The 18,753-nt window shown below is 43.0% G+C and overlaps 1 protein-coding gene across 1 annotated transcript in view; it reads right to left on the reverse strand.

Annotated features, from left to right (window-relative positions):
- kiaa0319l (KIAA0319-like) overlaps nucleotides 1–18,753 on the reverse strand; it is a 79,455-nt gene that overhangs the window by 28,235 nt on the left and 32,467 nt on the right. The window contains exons 8-14 of the mRNA XM_084312219.1: nucleotides 14,193–14,291; nucleotides 12,197–12,294; nucleotides 10,486–10,573; nucleotides 7,341–7,433; nucleotides 5,717–5,849; nucleotides 4,868–4,973; nucleotides 1,796–1,918 (exon numbers count right to left, since the gene is read on the reverse strand). Of these exons, the coding sequence (XP_084168345.1) occupies nucleotides 1,796–1,918; nucleotides 4,868–4,973; nucleotides 5,717–5,849; nucleotides 7,341–7,433; nucleotides 10,486–10,573; nucleotides 12,197–12,294; nucleotides 14,193–14,291 (740 nt within the window). The remainder of the gene's footprint in view (nucleotides 1–1,795; nucleotides 1,919–4,867; nucleotides 4,974–5,716; nucleotides 5,850–7,340; nucleotides 7,434–10,485; nucleotides 10,574–12,196; nucleotides 12,295–14,192; nucleotides 14,292–18,753) is intronic.

Below are 18,753 nucleotides of genomic sequence, written 5' to 3' on the forward strand. Positions count from 1 at the left end.
AAGCAGATACATAACCTTTTGTTCTCTGTGTGCATGCATTAGGCTTAGGGAATAGCCACACCGTTAGCCTAGCATCATTCACTGGAAGTAGGTGTGCCAGTGTAGCCTAGTTCCCAACAGTCACGAAATACACTCCAAATACAACTCCAAAACTTTCCTGTAAACATGTTGAGATTTCTTTTTTGGACATTTTTGTTTTCTAAGCAGACATATACTCTGAAGTATTTTTTGCCGAACCACTGCTGCCTGGGCGCAGTGATTTCATCACCTCAAAAGCCCTTTTTATTTTTTTTTTAACTGAGCTTTTGAAGTGATTTATTTTATTTCTCCATGTGGTTCAACGACGTAATTTTCCTGTGGAAAACACTTAAAATGCTACTCCTCCTACATATTTCCACCAATCTGCATGTAACTTGGTACACATAATCTGTAGAAGACCAATGTCTACAAAGGTATGCCTATGCTTGGCCCTGCTTGCAGGTATATTGGAATCTTGCAACAACTAAAGAAAATGTGAATACACAAGTTCAAGTTCAACTCAAGTTCAAACCTCTGTTACTCTATTTCATTAGCACTAAAAGTGATTCTCCTTTTTTGCATTAGTAACTTCAGAATTGTATCTTTCAAAAGAGACCAGGCTCTTTTGCTTTTGTATTTGCTATAAGTATATAAAGTATATAAAAAAAGCAGCCATAAGTATAAAGCTAAGCTTTGCAAAAAAAGTATGCAGTCCACAAATAAATTGCCACTTTTCTGCCTGCCTGTTAATAGACTGCTTGCTCCTCTCTACGCTGCGATGGCAGTACTCTTTGGAGAGACTCTTAACACTTTGAATGCCACTCACGGCTTTTCTCGGGTTATTACCCCCCGGGTTGAATGCCCACTTCACGAGAATATTCGTTTTATTTTTATTTTTTTTATTAGCGATCTGAAATCATATTGCATCAAGTGAGCCTACCGTTGGAGATCCAGTCACCCCAGGCACTCAGATGTGAAAAAAGCACCCCCTATCGTCTCCCAGATGGTAAATCACCCTTTTGGATTGGACTCAATGAAAGTGAATGGGAGAAAGGATGTTTGACTCCACATTTTACGTCTCACTCACGCAGCCGGCATCGACCGGCATCACTCCGGAGCCTGAAGAGCAGCGTGGATTATGTGTTCTACTGTATACACGGTTGATCAATACAATGATCGATTTTTTCGAATGGTGATCAGGAATTGGAATAATCCATTTGGATACCATCTGATCTCAGGTAAGGAATCTATGTTATCAGTCTTAGGATAATCGGACTCGTTTTCACGGATATATAAGCGTTTCCCCTATATGTGATATAGCTGTTTTGACTGTAAAAGCCATCAGGAAATAAGAGCAGCGATTATCAGCGCGAGCGTGCGTGCGCACACATATACTATCGATTATCTAGCGTTTATTTGAAAACGATTCATAAATAGGCAGACAAATGACAACGTTCTAGAATATTCCAGTAAAAGGCGATTATCATAGAATGGGTTGTTTTTTCCGCGAAAACGAGTGATTTTCAAAATGCTATCAAACGGAAATGAAGCGATAAAAAAACAATCTGCTTTTCACAATGTTGACTGGAAAATGAGTCTTTGATAAGCGACGGGCAGATTAGACACATAGCCATAATTTAAAACATAGATTAGGCGATATTAACGTTAACATTGGAGTGGATTTGGGCATTCAAGGGGGTAAAAAGGAAAACACGGACTGGCTCTCAAAGTGTTAACAGCTCTCTCTCACTACGTCGTCCTACGGTAGCGTGCTCACCTGCATCTCCACCACCTTGCCTTTGCTCTCCGAGCTGAGGGACCACTCGTAGGCCAGGGGCTCATGGTCGTCCGTGCTCTGGTTGCCGTAGAGTATGACAGAGTTGCGTGGCAAGGTGATGACCTGATTGTACACAACAACAACAACAACAGGTCAGACAAACAGATGCTGGAAAAGTAAACAACACTAGAGGTTAGGGGTGTAACGGTACACAGAAGCCACGGTTCGGTACGTACCTCGGTTTTGGGGTCACAGTTCAGTACAACAGGAAAAAAATATTTATAATCATTATAATATATTTATAATAATAATTATTTTTAAATATAATTATTTTGTATTAAGTTATACTTAGTTCCACCTAGGCTTGCCGCGGTAGTCGGTCAGTGATAACGGTGTCATTCTGTGTTCAGGAATCCACTTGAATAAATTAATTGCCTACTGCCCCCACCCCCCACCGGTGTATACTTTCAGTTTCACTTCTAGAGTAGATTTTACTTCACGTGAACCAGAGAAAGAAGACTCTAGAAAAGAGATGCCATGTTAACACAACAATGGCAGAGGATTGATCAATATTTTGGATTTAAACACTGCAGCTCGACTGGAGGAGCTCAGAGCTGTTTTTTTTTTCCTCGGATCAGCTGTGAGGAGAACGTTGCGCAGAAGAATGTTGGTTGGTTGGTGTGTGTACCTGTGTACCCTTACAAGCTTCAACGTTTTATTCATCATCTAAATGTGGCAATACAAGCTTGATATTCAACATTAAATGAATGACCTTCTGTGTTAAGACTGTTAGAAAGTCAGTGTAAAGTAAAGACATTGAGCATACATTGGTAAAACGTGCAACCCTAGTTTCACCTAGTGGTATATGAGACACGTACCGTTACACCCCTACTAGAGGTGCTTATTTGGTGGCTCTCGTAGTGAGAGAAATATCATGTCTTTAGCATGAAATTAAATTGCGTCTTTGAGAAGCGAGGGTGTCCTCTCGGGCTGCCCCCTCTCAGTCCATTAATCGGTCGGTTTGGTCTTAAATGGTAAATGGTGCATTTACTGTATATAGGGAGGTGTAGTGTGACGTCACTGGTTGTTCCACCCGTATAGGGATTCATCATTGGGAAAATGGATTATCGGCTATTGTAACAATTCTGCTTCATTGGCAAGCTTTCCATTTTTGCACAAAATGAGTTCCCTTCTACCACTAACATTATTGTTTAAGCATTTTTGGTTATAACAATAGAAGGTAGTTATAAGGTTTTTAATTTGTCGTAAAAAAATAACTACACTTACCAGTACGGCAGGAGAATGCCTGTCGTTCAGTGTTGTCGCCTAATACACGTCACGGCCAGCTGACACCACGCTAGCTAACGTTACCTAGCTAAACGTACTAGACGTTAGCAATGTCTACTGTCGTCTCCATAAGTTCCCTGGCAGAATACTTTGTTGGTGAGGACAAAAGTATACAAAGAGGAGAGAACCATTTTAAATCGGGGCATGTAGAGGAGTTTCTGGAATGCCGGCTAGCAATCTAGCTAGCTACTAACGTTAGGAAAAAAACAACAACATTATAAACTATACACAATATGTACAACGAAACAATGATTACATTAGTATTTACAGTGATTTAATATGCAGTGAAATAACGTTATACGATTTAAAATATAAATAAATACAAATATGGTAACTTGGCTTTAGAGATGAATGGTAACTTATGATCACCAAAGAGATACTAGCCACAGATTCAGGGTCAGTTATTTTCCCATTGTACGAATTGTTAAGCTTATGGAATGTAAGGGAAATCAGATCCTATAGGTCTAGTACGTTTAGCGAGGCAACGTTAACGTTAACCCAGATTCGGCTCAAATAAGGGACTAAACACGTTTCGCAATTATGCCACATCAATGTGGAACGCCCTACCCAAAGCTGTAAAGGAATGTGGATCACTACCCACTTTCAAAACCTCCCTCAAGGGACACCTACGGGAGACTGCAATTCAACACTGGCCCCTGTAAATATCCTAACCCAACCCCCTCCAATGTACAGTCATTTACCTAGTATGGTTTTGTCAATAGTCCAATGTACAATTTTGTTTGTTTGTACAGTGTCTCCTCCCCCCCCCCCTCAATGTACAGCTGTACTTGTTTATACAGTGTGCCCCCCCCCCCCCCCAACCACCTCCAATGTAAATTACCCAGTATGGTTGTCAATATCCCAATGTACCCAACCCCCCCCACCCAACCTCCTCCAATGTACAGTTTCTACGTCAAATGTATATACTCCCTTTTCTTGACTCCTTCTGTATCACAAACAGTACTGTATTTGCAAATCTGGTATGTCATAAATGTATAGATGTAGCAGTACTGACTATCTGTATGTCATGTATGTCATATATGTCCTGATGAATTGAAAATGGGGGACCCTGATGTAAACAAGACGAAAGTCTTTCTCTGGTCTGCATCCCCTTAACAATTGTGTGTATTGAGCTGTACTGTATTGTACCCATTCTGCAATCTGTTAATAAAGTTTTCAATCAATCAATCAATCAACGTCAGGCGACAGCACTGAACAGGCTGCCTAGTGAACAACAGGCTGCCTACTGGTAAATGTAGTTCTTTTTTTTTTACGACAAATCAAAAACAAATTATAACTACCTTTATTTCAACCAAAAATGCTTAAACAATAATGTTAGTGGTAGAAGGGAACTCATTTTGTGCAAAAATGGAAAGCTTGCCAATGTTCATGCGGCAGAATTGTTACAATAGCCGATAATCCATTTTCTCAATGATGAATCCCTATACGGGTGGAACAACCAGTGACGTTAGACTACACCTCCCTATGGAGCTTTTATCCAAAGTGCTTTACAATTTTGTTCCTCACATTTTACAGATTCACTCACACAGTCACACACCGGCGGCCATGATAGGTGCCAACCTGCACATCGGGAGCAGTAAGGGGTTAAGCGTCTTGCTCAAGGACACTGTCAGGGAGGAGCAGTTATTTTTTTTAAGACATGAATGAACATGCTGATCAAATGAAATTGTAATCAAATAAAAGAAAACAACAAGAAGCGTGAACCTGGTTGGGCCCGGCGTTGGCGACAGGTCGGTAGTCCATGGCCTTGCTGACCAACAGGGTGGCCTGGGTGGAACTCTGCGCCTTGTCCGAGTCGGTCACGGTCAGGCTGGGGGAGACGGGCACAGAACGACACTGAGGACAACAACACCCACTTGTCAAACCACACTTAGAGACAAAGACAAAAGAGCAATCTTGATAACAGACTAATTTAAAAAACTTTTCTACAGACGGTTTACAGCACAGGGTCTCAGTGAGTCGATCCCCTAATGACACCTCCTTTACTGGTGTGTTGAAGCAACAGTCGCGATTGGAGGATCAATAAAAGAGGGCAGGGTTTAAGATTTGGGTCGTGGGCTGAAAGACTTAAATTATGGACTAGATTATGCCACCAGGGACAGTCACAGTGACATTAGATCCTGTGTATTACTCTCATTTACTGGACAGTACTCATTCAATTACTGTATTATATAAAAGGTAAAAATAGGTCATCCAGGACATTAGTGTGCGTCAGGTTTGGAATGAACTTTTTTTTTTTATAAAAAAAAAAAAAAAAAAAAAAAAAATAATAATAATAATAATAATAATAATAATAATAATAATAATAATGCTCAAGCCTTGCACACAGGGAATATTTCTCACTGGACAGTCGGAATATTAAGTTGTGGAAATTGCACGGGGCCAAGGGCAAGTGGCTGGATCAGAAGCTCTCATCCTGCTTTTCAATATCTTGGAAGAATAGACCCATCTCAAACTCCGACCCCCCCCCCCCCCCCCCCTTTCCTGATCATCTAATCACAACTCTTGCTTCCCTCGGGATAAACGGCAACAGTCGTGATTGGCCAGCGGTACCTGAAGGTGTAGTTGCCGGGCACCAGGTCAGCGAGGGTGAGGATGGCCGTGTCGGCAGAGACCTTCTCCTCCCTCAGGGGACCCTTCACCTCCTCCCAATGCCAGGCCACCACCTTGTCATCATCAGTGCTCTCTGGGAGGAGGGAGAGGAAGAAAGAGAGAGGGGGGAGAGGGAGAGAGAGAGAGGGAGAGAGAGAGAGAGAAAGAGAAAGAGAGAGAGAAAGAGAGAAAGGGGGAGAAAGGGGGGAGAAAGAGGGGGAGAGAGAGCAAGTGAAAGGAAGAGAGGGGAGGGAGAGAGAGTGAGACAGGGAGAATAAGAGAAAAAGGAGAGAAAGAGAGGGGCAGAGAGAGAGTGAAAGGGAGAGGGAGAGAGAGAGGAGGGGGAGAGAGAGAGAGGAGGGGGAGAGAGGGAGACGGAGAGAGAGAATAAGCCAAAGAGAACAAGAAAAAAAAAGAGAAAAAGAGAAAGAGTGAAAGGGAGAGAGGGGAGGGAGCGAGGGAGAGATGGAGAGAAAGTGAAAGGGAGAGAGGGGAGGGAGAGATGGAGAAAAAGAGAGCATTCATAAACCTAACCACAAGGTTTCTCTCTTTATGTTGTTTATGAGGCTGCTGTGACATCGTGGGGGTGGTGAGGAGAGACCACAATGCATTGCGGTCAGAGCCTTGACCAGCTGGCTGTGACGACGTGGGTGCCTTCAAGTCACTACTGTCCCGTCTCTGGCAACACCAACATCAGCACGGTACCGGCAACCGTCCAATGTGAGCGCAACGATGTCCTCACATCTGAGCATTTTTAATCTGCGGCTCAATGTGCAATTTATATCAGCTACTTGTTGCATTGTTAACTAGCTAACGTTTGATATATCGGTTGATGTATTTCCTCAGGTAGCTTGTATATTTAGAATTATAATACAGGCTTCAATAGAACTGGCCCCAAAGTCTGGCACCAAGCAGAGCATAGAACGCTGGTGTTCTGACGCGATGACCCGTCCTTCTTTTTTTTTATCCACTTTCTCCTTTTTCTGTTTTTCTCCCATCCCCAATTTAGTCGTGCCAATTCCCCCCCTCCCCTGTCTTGATCGTTGCTCGCATGTGCCCCCCACTGGTCGGCCGTAGGGAGGGTTGAAGAATCTATCGCATGTCCCCTCCGATACATGCGGAGTCAGCCAGACACTTTCTTTCACCTGCCAGCGTGGACTCTCATTGGCGAGGTGTAACGTGTGGGAGGCTCACACTACCCTCGACATCTCCTGTCCTTGCTGCGCAGGCGCCCTGACCGACCTGTAGGAGTCGCCGTTTACAACGACCAGATTACCACCCCATCGACTCCCCTCCCGCTGACTCTGCCAATTGAGTCAGTATGACGGCCGGCCCAAGCCGGAGGCAACGCTGACAGGCCGGATTCGATACCGGTGTCTCACGCGTTGGTGACGAGCGCTTAGACCGCTGCGCCACCCAGCCGCCCGCCGTCCTTCTTTTATATAGTTTCCTTGACATCTGTCAGAGAGGGCAGCTGTGCAACTTGTCAAATTGCCACGCATGTTGTTGTACTTGGAATAATTAAAAGAGTTTATGTGCGTGTGCGAGTGTGTGTGTGTGTGTGTGTGGCTCATGGTAGACTCACGGCTGCCATCTATGACTGTGGAGCTGGTTGGCAGGGAGATCTCCTGGAACTTGGGGGAAACCACGGCGACGGGAGGCTTGTTTATCCGTGGCTCTGTCAGGTGGAAAGAGAGACACATTAACCGCTTTAGTGAGCTGTACATCAAGTGTATGTATGTATGTATGTATGTATGTATGTATGTATGTATGTATGTATGTTAGGGGTGGGGGAAAATATCGATACATAGTAGTATCGCGATACTTTGCGTGGCGATACTGTATCGAAACAGGGACGTCAAGTATCGATATTTAAATATTTATTCTTTTTTATATAAATTAGATTTTTTATTTATATATATTTTTTTTTGTATAAGGAAGTTGCATTGTTCATTTCAATACCTGTAATAGTACAGTAGTACACGCACACGTGTGCATTCAGTTAAGTTGGAATATGACTGTAATACAAACAGTTCAGTTTGTCGGGTACATGCAACACAGATTACAGTGTTGACATCCGTCTGCTTGAGAAATTACCATGTTCTGCAATAAAAATGATTGAAGTGAGATGAACAGACTGAACTTTATTTTATTAGATAAAACATGTTGACAGTTTTACTTTGCAGTTGAAAAAAGGTAATAAATCGCAATATATCGCAATATTAATATCGCAATACTCAGCACATCGCAATATATTTAGTATCGCAATACTATCGTAATGTGACTCAAGTATCGTGATAGTATCGTATCGTGAGGCCTCTGGTAATTCCCACCCCTAATGTATGTATGTATGTATGTATGTATGTATGTGTGACGTACCTGGGTACGTGGGTTGGTCATTACCATTATTACTGTATTTATGACACCTTCTGAACATCAGGTTAGTATATTTAATGTGTTGTGTTTTGTATGTGATGTGTGTGTGTGAACATGAGAGCTAATGCTGTCTCTTTTCTCTCCCCGTCAGGTGCTGCCCGTCCCTACACTGAAGAGTGCTGATTGCCTAATGAATGACAGCTGATGGCAATCACCTCGAGAGGGATGGGTAGCCAAATACCTGACAGCACACACACGTCTGGGCGCCTCATTCTGTCAATTGCCAGTGACCAGAGTAGAGTGAGGTTGCCATTGTTTGCCACTGTGGTGGAATTGATACTGTGCTTATCTACTGCTTCGGGTGGACTAAAGTACTGGTATATGTATATAGATATTGTTGGCCTCTGCGCCACTCCTCCATTGGAGTAAGTATTCTCTTGTTGGCTTTAGGCCTAATCCCACTGAGTGTGGAATTGTACCTTTGGTACCTTTGCTGGGGGTTTTCCCAGTACCAACCTCTGGCTGGTTGGTGAGTGTCTGTGGGCGCTTATCTAGTTTACTTTGTATTATACTTACCTTGTGTGTTCTCCCTTTATCCCTCTCCCTGTTTGTTAATTGTTTGTGGGTTGTTTTTTCCCTTTGTTGCCTATTTAAATATCAGTGGAGGTTTAAATCCCTACCCGGCATAATAAATATAATTTACTATTTTTGGAACAACGTCTTGTGTTTATTATTACCTACCTGCCCGGGACTGTTTTGAAAGCATTTACTGAGAGAGGCTGCTTTTGCTCATGTGTAGCCAGCTCCAGTTATTATTCTGTGTGGTCCTTAGACCTTCGTACATGACAGTATGTATGTATGTATGTATGTATGTATGTATGTATGTATGTATGTATGTATGTATGTATGTATGTATGTATGTATGTATGTATGTATGTATGTATGTATGTATGTATGTATGTATGCACGTGTGTGAAGAATACATAATATTACAACTCTGTACATACATCTGATTAGCACTACACCCAGTAGTACTCATTTATATATTTTTATAGCCAGTATAAAATAACCTGTACATTGTAAATGGTGCATTTATATATAGCGCTTTTATCCAAAGCACTTTACAATTTTGTTCCTCACATTCACCCATTCACTCACACATTGACAGCAGAGGCAACCATGCAAGGTGCCGCACTGCACATCGGGAGCAGTTAGGGGTGTCTTCTAAGTGTCTTGCTCAAGGACACATCGACACCCAGGAGGAGCAGGCATCGAACCGGGAACCTTCCGACTACCAGACGACTGCTCTACCTCCTGAGCCATTGTCGCGTGAGGAACCAATTGTAAAGCGCTTTGTAAAAAATTTCTATAACTATAAATGCACGGGGGGGCAGGTGGCGCACGGAGATTACGTTCGTCACCAACACCGGGAGACACTGGATTCGCCTGTTCGAATCCAGCTCCCGGCGTTGCTATCAGCTTGGCTGGCCTCTCACACTGATACAATTGGCTGTATCAGGGGGTGGGAAAGCTGAAGGGTGGGTCCTGGGCGTTGTGGACAGCGACCCCTACAGTTCGGTCGGGGCGCCTGCTCAGCAAGGGTTGGAACTAAGGAGAGATAGTGTGGCCTCCCACACGCTACACTCTCCCCGGTGAGAACCTGCGCGGCCAGGTTGGCCTGCCCCAGGCTGCACATGCGTCGGAGGAAAGCATGTGACAGTCTCCGGTCTCCCGGACCAACAATAGGGGAAAGTACGCAACAACCAGGAAGGGTGGGATGGGAGAAAAATCGGGAAAAGGGAGGGGAAGAAAGATTAAAAAAAAAAAAACTATAAATGCACCATTTACCATTTGAACTTATTTCCTTGTCCAGGCTTTCTGTATTTCTCACCCATCCCAATTTTGTCGTTACGCCAATTCCCTTCCTGGTCATTGCGCGCATTCCCCCACTGTTGGCCTGGGGTGTGAGTGTATAACTACCACATGCCTCCTCCGATACATGTGGAGTCACCAGCCGCTTCTTTTCACCCGACAGCGAGGAGTTTCACCGGGGGAACGTAACGCGTGCAGAGGTTCACGCTATTTCTCCCAGATCCCCTCCCTGCTGAACAGGCGCCCCCCGACCGACCAGTAGGAGTCACAGTTTACAACGACCAGGACACACACCCCACCGGCTTCCCACCCGCTAACACTGCCAATTGTGTTAGTATAGGGACGACTGACCAAGCCGGAGGTACCGCTGACAGCTGGATTCGATCCCAGAGTCTCTGCGGTGGTAGGCGAGTGCTTAGTCCACTGCGCTACCCAGCCGCCTCCTTGTCCAGTGGTCAAGCTGCTAGGACATTGTACCTCACCTGGCTTAACCGTGACGTTGACGTAGCCCTCGCCATGGGCCCCAACGTCGTCCGCCGTCACTCCAAACTCATACAGGCCCACCGTCAGCTGAGAAAGACAACACGAGGGGGGAAGAAACGCCAGATAAAGTTAAAACGTAGGGATGATACCGATACCCCCCCCTTTCACTGCCGATAACCGATTACTAGAAGAGTACTAAACACTCCGTATCGTCCGATACAGTACCGATCCGTTCCGTCGCCAGACGGTATCGACTCAAGACCATCAGTTTGGGTTTGGGCCGTGGACCTGTTCGCCGCTTACAAACATACCGCGATCGAGCCAATCAGCAATTACCAACTGGGTCACGTGACTAAGTTGCCTCGGACCTGCGCGAGCTGCTGCGCTAGAAGAATACGACGGGGCTCTCCCCTGACTAAAATTGTTTCAAACGAAAAACGGCTGGATGTCATTTTGCCAAATCAGCATATGGCTGTGAGTGTGAGTCTTTCACCTTTTACATTATCTAGCTTTGGCATGGATTGATTGTTTGGATCGCTAGCATGGCTAACAAATGCAAATATATTGTAGTCTGCGCTGTTGTTCTGACCCGGATTACGTTCCTTTCTGCTCCGGGGATGCGCGCGCACATCGAGTCTGACGTATACAGCGAACAGGTGTATTGGACAAAAAATATTCTGATGATGTTTTTTTCTCCATTAGAAGAGAGATATATCATGCATCTACAGCAGGGGTCAGCAACCTTTTTGACATGAAGTGCCTGTTTGAAATATAGTTGTAACTAGTGTGCCATATCAACAATATTCCATGCATCGTAATTTTTATCCTTGATTTGATTGTCTCTTTGTTTGGCAAGCCTTCAAACAAAACATCTGAGCTACAGAGAAAAGCCTCCTTGATATACTCGACTTACAAAAAAGAACCTGTGGGAGGATTTCAACAAGATAAATGCGACAACAGTGCAAAATATTTCACTATAATATTTCAAAGCGAAAAAAAAATATATATATATATATATATATATAATTTTTTTTTATTTTTTATTATGCTGCCCCCTGTGCCAATGAAAATGCCCCCGCGTGCCTATGCGGGCACGCGTGCCTAGGGTTGCCTACCCCTGATCTACAGTATGTGTTAAAATGCAGAAAATCAAGTAACTTTCCTTAGATTTCTAGCATATTACACGTTTCTTATCGGATTCTTATCATATCACATTTTAGTATTGGGGGGAAATGACCAGCATCGGTGCATCCCTAAGACGGAGCAAAGAAGACTTAGGTGATGTTTTTGACAGAAGTGCAGGGCAGTGTTTGACATACAAATTTCTAACTGCATCCATTAGTAAGAAACGGCCAAACGGAAGCCCAGCGACGTTCGAACCTTAGTTTTTAATTAAAAAATAAATTATAATAAAAAAATATATTTCAAAATTCTCTTTATTAAATCAACTTTCTTTAATGAATATAACTCATCAGTTTTTTAATACTATAATATTAGTGTAGCCTAATCTTTAGCTGCAACTGTGAAGAAAAAACCCATTAGTTTAAACAGAATGAATAGACACATAAAATATATATATAAAAAAATATATATTAAAAATAAAAAATTCAAATGTTGATTTAGAATTCGAAAGGCCAACGTAACGAACGAAGGTCCGAACGTTCGAACGTTTGGGCTCGGCCCTACTGAGCAAGAGGAAGTGGACTGTACCATGCTGAGTTTGAGGGTCTTGCTGTGCTTGCCCTCCATCTCTCCGCTGGAACCTTTGGGATGAGTGATCAGTCGCCAGTCGAATGCATAGTTGGTTCCTGTAAAGATGGGCGTGGGAGACGGAGGGGGTTCCAGAGGGTCCAGAGTTCAAGTCCCAAGTTCTTTATTTGTCAAATAACTAGGGCTGTCAAAGTTAATGCTTTAACTTGAGATTAATTTAAATTATTTAAAGCATTAAAATAAATGTATCTAGATTAATCTATGGAGTGAAAAATCTTCAACGTTCTGAACTTTCAGCAGTATATTTGCTTGTTCTTTTTTTGCATCGACTCGTGCACCTTTTTGAAAATCATCCGACATGAAGATGGAACACATTTTTGTTGTTAATATGCTTTATATTACTGGTAGTTCATACAAGACATTATCGTCCCCTGAGCCAATCTGCACTTTAACATAGGCCTGGGTTGTTTTTATTTCTGTTAGTGCCGCAGATATAAGAAAGAGGTCTAGCTGAGTCAATGTTGATGGTTTTGTTGAACATTTGTATTTCACAGGAGAGACACTGTATTCAAAGAAAGCTATTAAAATAGTCTTTGAATTTAAATATACTTTCTTTGTGTTGATTTTACATTAATTCCATGATTTTACTCAAGTAAATATCTGTTACAAGCTTCAGTCTTAAGTAGAAAAATGCTATTTTTAATCTAGATTAATTACAGAAAAATGTGAGATTAATGTAGTAATTTTTTTTAATCTATTGACAGCACTACAAATAACACAACAATACAGGGGCATTGCGGGTAATGACATGTTTGTGTTTCGAGCTCAGAATCAACAGTGCACAGTTAAGAAACAACAATGAATACAAGAAAGGTAATGATGAGTAGTAGTAGGATCAAATAAAATATACAATGAGGTAAGATACAATAAAGATACAATAAAAGTCAATTATTTACAGAAAGTGTCTTGTGTAAAAGTGTGCGTGCACATTAAGGTGCAGTGCAGGGTGCGTGTGTCAGTGTTGTAGGACACAAGTCCGAGTTCTGGACTGATTTTCAGGACTCGTGACTCGACTTGGACTTGAGCACTGATGACTCAGACTTGGACTCGAGCATTGACTGCATTCGGACGGTGCAGACGAGGACTCCAATAGGCCCCAATCATTTGGCATAAGATATATATATATATATATTTTTTTTTAATCCTCTTTTTCCCCGCCTGATTTTCTGTGCTTTTTCCTCCCATCCCAATTTAGTCGTTATGCCAATTCGCCCCTCCCCTACCTGGTCGTTGTGCGCATGTGCCCCCTACTGGTCGGTCTAGGGAGCCCTGAGGTCTACCACATGCTTCCTCCGACACATGCTGAGACAGCCAGCGGCTCTCTTTTCACCTGACAGCGCGGACTCTCATTGGTGAAGTGTAACGCGTGGGAGGTCACGTTGCCTTCACCACTTCCTGTTTTTTGCTGTGCATGCGCCCAGACCTGACCTGTAGGAGTCGCTGTCCACAACGCCAGATCACCATCCATCAACTTCCCTCCCGCTAACTCAGGTAAACGAGTTAGTATGATGGCTGGGCCAAGTCGGAGGCAATGCTGACACCTGGATTCGAGACCGGAGTGATGAGCGCAATCTCCGCTGCGCCACCCAGCCGCCTCTTTGGCATAAGATATTGATGGCTATTTGTTTGGCTATTGTGTCACAAAGTAAATAAACTCTCTTTGAAATGGTGACCGCTGTGACATTTATGTTTAATTAGTATGTCAGCTCTTTGAGTGCCAGAGTGGAGGTGACTCAACCGTGATGACTTGGACTCAGACTAGGGTAATGGGGTCTCGACTCGGGCTCTTCTTTGGTGACTCAGACTTAGTCTCGAACACTGGGGACTCGAGACTCGACTCACTCGAGATTTAGTGACTCGACTACAACACTGGCGTGTGTGTTTGTGTGTGTGTTCAGGAGAGGACATGTTAGCGTAGTTCCAGAGGTCGTGTTACCTGGCTGTGGTGATGGAACCACGAAGGCGTTGAGTTCCACCGCGTTGCGCGGCAGCGTGACCTCCACGCTCTCCCCCGCCGACACCACCAGCTCACGCACTGCCATGGAGACAACACAGGGTTGGCACGGCAACCAGAGGAAGGCCATACAAATGAATGAATGAAAATTAAAAACGTTTGAAGACGTCTTTATTTGTAGCACATTGCCATCGCCATGCAGCGTACACACACACACATGCAAGATGGGCGACACATAGGACACACGCACGCATTAAAAATAAATTGTATATACAATTGTAGTGGTTTATATATACTAGGGATGTTCGATATTGGCTTTTTTACCGATATCCGATATACCGATATTGTCCAACTCTTAATTTCCGATATCAACCGATACCGATATATGCGGGGTTTCCCCCCCCCCAAAAAACGGAATAATTTCAGGTAATTAAGTAAGGGATAATGTATAGCTATACTCTGTCATTGTCGCAAAATAATTGACCGACAGAGTTTAAAATACCGAGCCGCCTCGGCGAGGTGTTTTAAACGTCAGTGAAGGTCAATTATTTTGCGACAATGATCGAGTATAGCTATACATTATCCCGCTTATTACATGGCTAACTTACTAACAATATACCTAATTCATTTTACATCGACTCGCAACACTGGTTCTGGCTCCGCTCGTCGCTCCGCCCTGTCATCGCCGGCAGCTTCCCCGGCAGCCGGCAGTGTCTGATTGCATTGATGTCAGTGGGCTTGATTGCGAACAGCTGCGCACAGCGGTCATTATTGTTCCACAGAGGTCCGTTATCGGGTAATATCGGACCTCTGACACGCGCTATTGACCAATCACAAGCAAGCATTTCGGCGAATGTGAAAACGCCATGTAATAACATTACTTATTACATGGCGTTTCAACATTCGCCGAAATGCTTGATTGTGATTGGTCAATAGCCCCTGACAGCGGTGAATTATTTTCGATAACCACCGGTGATTATTGTTTTTCGCAGCTGGAGTAATCAAGCCCACTGACTGTTTCAGTGCAATCAGACACACCTGCCGGGCTGCCGGCGATAATAATAATCACTTTATTTGGGCTGACAGAGCCACAGAACAACTGCGTCTGCATTTGATCTCGTCTCGTCGATGATGTAAAATGAATTGGGTATATTGTTAGTAAGTTAGCCATGTAATAAGCGGGATAATGTATAGCTATACTCGATCATTGTCGCAAAATAATTGACCTTCACTGACGTTTAAAACACCTCGGCGAGGCGCCTCTGTATTTTAAACTCCGTGCCGGTCAATTATTTTGCGACAATGACCTATCTCTTGTCGTGGAATTAACACAACATTATGCATACTTTTGACAATAAATAAAATAAGAATTGGTTCTTACTTGCTTGCCGGGATAAAGGTTATATAAATGTAAAAAACTTTTTTTTTTGAAAACCGATACAGATAATTTCCGATATTACATTTTTTATGCCAATATCGGACATCCCTAATATATACATATTTTAGAATGTATATCTCTGACTGTGTACTCTTATTCTTATTTTAGATTTTTGATACCTGAATGTTCATTGTGAGCGATCTGTGGTGCTGAATTTCCCTCGGGATCAATAAAGTACTTTTATTCTATTAAAAGGGGGGGGGGGGTCGCCGTTGAAATGTCCTCTCTGCGCTTGACCCATCCCATCGTCCTTCCCCCCAAGAGTGGCTTAGCCCGGTTACCAAGTGCTCCTGTCAGTCTATGTTTTTCCATAAAAAAAATTTCTTCGTTTTTTCAACTCTTTCTGTGCCAAACACGATAATGCTCGTGTTTCAAATCCAACCGTTGAGCGTCAAAAACGAGAAAACTCGTTTTAGATGCTTTTTTCCGATTTTCCCATTCTAAACACTCGCGCGGACCTGCCTGTGTCTCGAACGATTTGCGCATATGCATATAACACGTCATATCTCACTATCTAGAAAACGAGACTGGATTATTTTGAAACGGGCAATGTTTAGCGTGGAATAGCGCACAAACAAAAGTACGGTATGTAGAAATGAACTGGTTTGTCCATGTTGGACTATAAATAGTGCCTGTCAAATGAGCCATACTATTGTCTCCATAGCTATAATATAGAACATACGATAGGTCCGCAAACATCGTGAAAATGATCAATAACGCTGGCGCCAGGGAGTAAAGATGGGAAAACAGCGTGGCAGTCAATGAGTTAAGGGGGAAACCCTTGCGAGCACGGGTGGAACATGCAAACTCTACACAGAAAGGTCCAGAAGATACCCCACCTGGGGACCTGGCAACCCGGTAACCTGGTCCCCATGCGGGAATCGAACCCAGGACCTTCTTGCTGTGAGGCGAGTGTTTTTCCCCCTCCCCAACTCATCTTAGTTTTGGTTGGTTTCCTGATTGGGTTTGCTACTTATATACTCATTTTTATCATTTAGAAAATGTTTAGTTTTAGTTTCATTTTTATTCGTTTTAGTATTAGTTTACATTTTACATTTAGTCATTTAGCTGATGCTTTTATCCAAAGCGACGTACAGGTTCTGTATGACAGGTCAGCAGGAAGGGTACAGCTCTTTCAGCTGAGTAACCTTGTTCACTTGTGAACTTGAGTGCTACAGTCTTGAGTGCATATACAGTAGACATATTAGCATAGTAGGTAGTAATATAGGCAAGCTTGATTCCTTAGTTAGCTAAATGTATGATAGTAAAAGACTAGTGTTTTTCTTTTTTATTGGTAATATGGAGGACATTGGTCAGGGGATCAGTGCAGAATAGACACTTTATGAAGGCAATTGACTCACAATCATTCCAGTCTCAATGAACGTTATGCACCAACGCCTCCAAAAGTTAGTTTTGTAATAATTACACATTGTCGTTTCAGTTTGTCCAACGGCAGTGAAGTGTTTCTTCTGCTTTTTGTGAGAGTGTGACGAAGAACCTGACGCGTTCTTCCCGCTCAAATTCTCTCCAAGTCTGGGAGTTAGTCGTTTTTCCATCGCTGTTTCCATATTTCCCCCCCATTCTTCTATTGTTATAGAAAAGTTCACTTCCCATTCCCCCTTGATATATATATATATATATATATATATATATAAACAGTTATTATAAAATGTGTCTGTCAGTTTCAAGTTCTGTAATCCATTGTATACTTTTGCTATAAGACTTTTGCAAGTGGCATGCTGCCAAGAATACCTTCAAATACGGCTTCGTCTATAGTTCTTATAATATAAGATATTATGATCTTTTGTAATGGTTTAGTTTAAATAGTGGAGATATCTATAAAAGTCATGGTTTTCCAATCCATGTCTCAGTTTCAGCTTCTCAAAGCGTTCCATCGCCTCCTTAGTATCTAGCTTATAATGGAATGTGAGGCCTTTCTGCATCCATCTCTCAACCAGCCCCTGTGTTCAGGGTGAAGTCCGTTGTTTATATTTCCAGTGGTCATGTGATCTATGGGTTTTCTATAGTCAGTCAGTCATGTGATCAATGGGTTTTCTATAGTAGTCAGTCATGTGATCCATGGGTTTTCTTTATTGGTCAGGTTGTTCTTCAGGTCAATCAGTGCCTGTATCGGTGTGTCGATGTGACTGAAGTCTGAAGTGCTCTTTGGGCAATAATATCTTGATCATATTCAGCCAAATGTTGCATCTAGCAGTCATGTGGTTTGGCCCATCATTTATCTAAATGATACATTTAAAGATGTTTAGTCCCCAGATTCAACGCAGCAAGTTTTGTGAGATTCAGGAGAACAGGCTCACCAGGAGAACAGGCTCCAGGGAGAGGAGGGGAAAAAGAAATGCACAATGGCGGAAATTCCAATATGGCGGACGTCATATGTCCTTATAGTAAATATGTTGTCCATGAGTAGTCGCATCTCTGGGTATCAGGAGATGCATGAATGTGAATATTGAACGTTTGGCCCGATAGTGGCACTAGAGGAAAGGTCCTGGGGTCACCAAAATCAATAGGGTTCTTCTTCTAGGGTCATGAATGTGCACTGCAAATTTGAAAATATTCGAATGAGAGCTATTGGAGATAGACTCGTTTGAGTATCAACCGTTTGGCCCGACGGTGGCGCTGGAGGAAAGATCAGCGGATCCAAGTGAATAAAGTACTTCCTCTTAGGAGCCATGAATGTGACCCAGGAATTCGATTGGAAGAATTATCGCCATCTCCTCAGATCTTATCTCCAGTCATACCTTAGGGTGACATCTTGGAATGCCAGTGGGTAACAGGTGGGAAAGCTTGTGTGAAGGCTTGTAGTGTGAGCTGTTTTCGGTTAAGTAAGAGCATTCTTTACAGGGCTGTGTATGGAGTGTTGTAATTGAAGTCACAGTGGTTTGGGTAAACCGGCTCAACTTGTTATTGTAAAAAAAAAAAAAATATATATATATATATATATCTCTGTTCGCGGCTCCTGGCCCAACTGAGATCTTATTGTTCTGCTCACACCGCTATGCTACCCGAGGTCAGTCATGATGTGGCCTTTAACCCTTTCGCTACCAAAGGGTTAACCCTTCCACTGCGACAATACAGAAGGTTAAC

This window comes from Notolepis coatsorum, assembly GCF_963971535.1.
Source record: "Notolepis coatsorum genome assembly, chromosome: 4".
NCBI lineage: Eukaryota > Metazoa > Chordata > Actinopteri > Aulopiformes > Paralepididae > Notolepis > Notolepis coatsorum.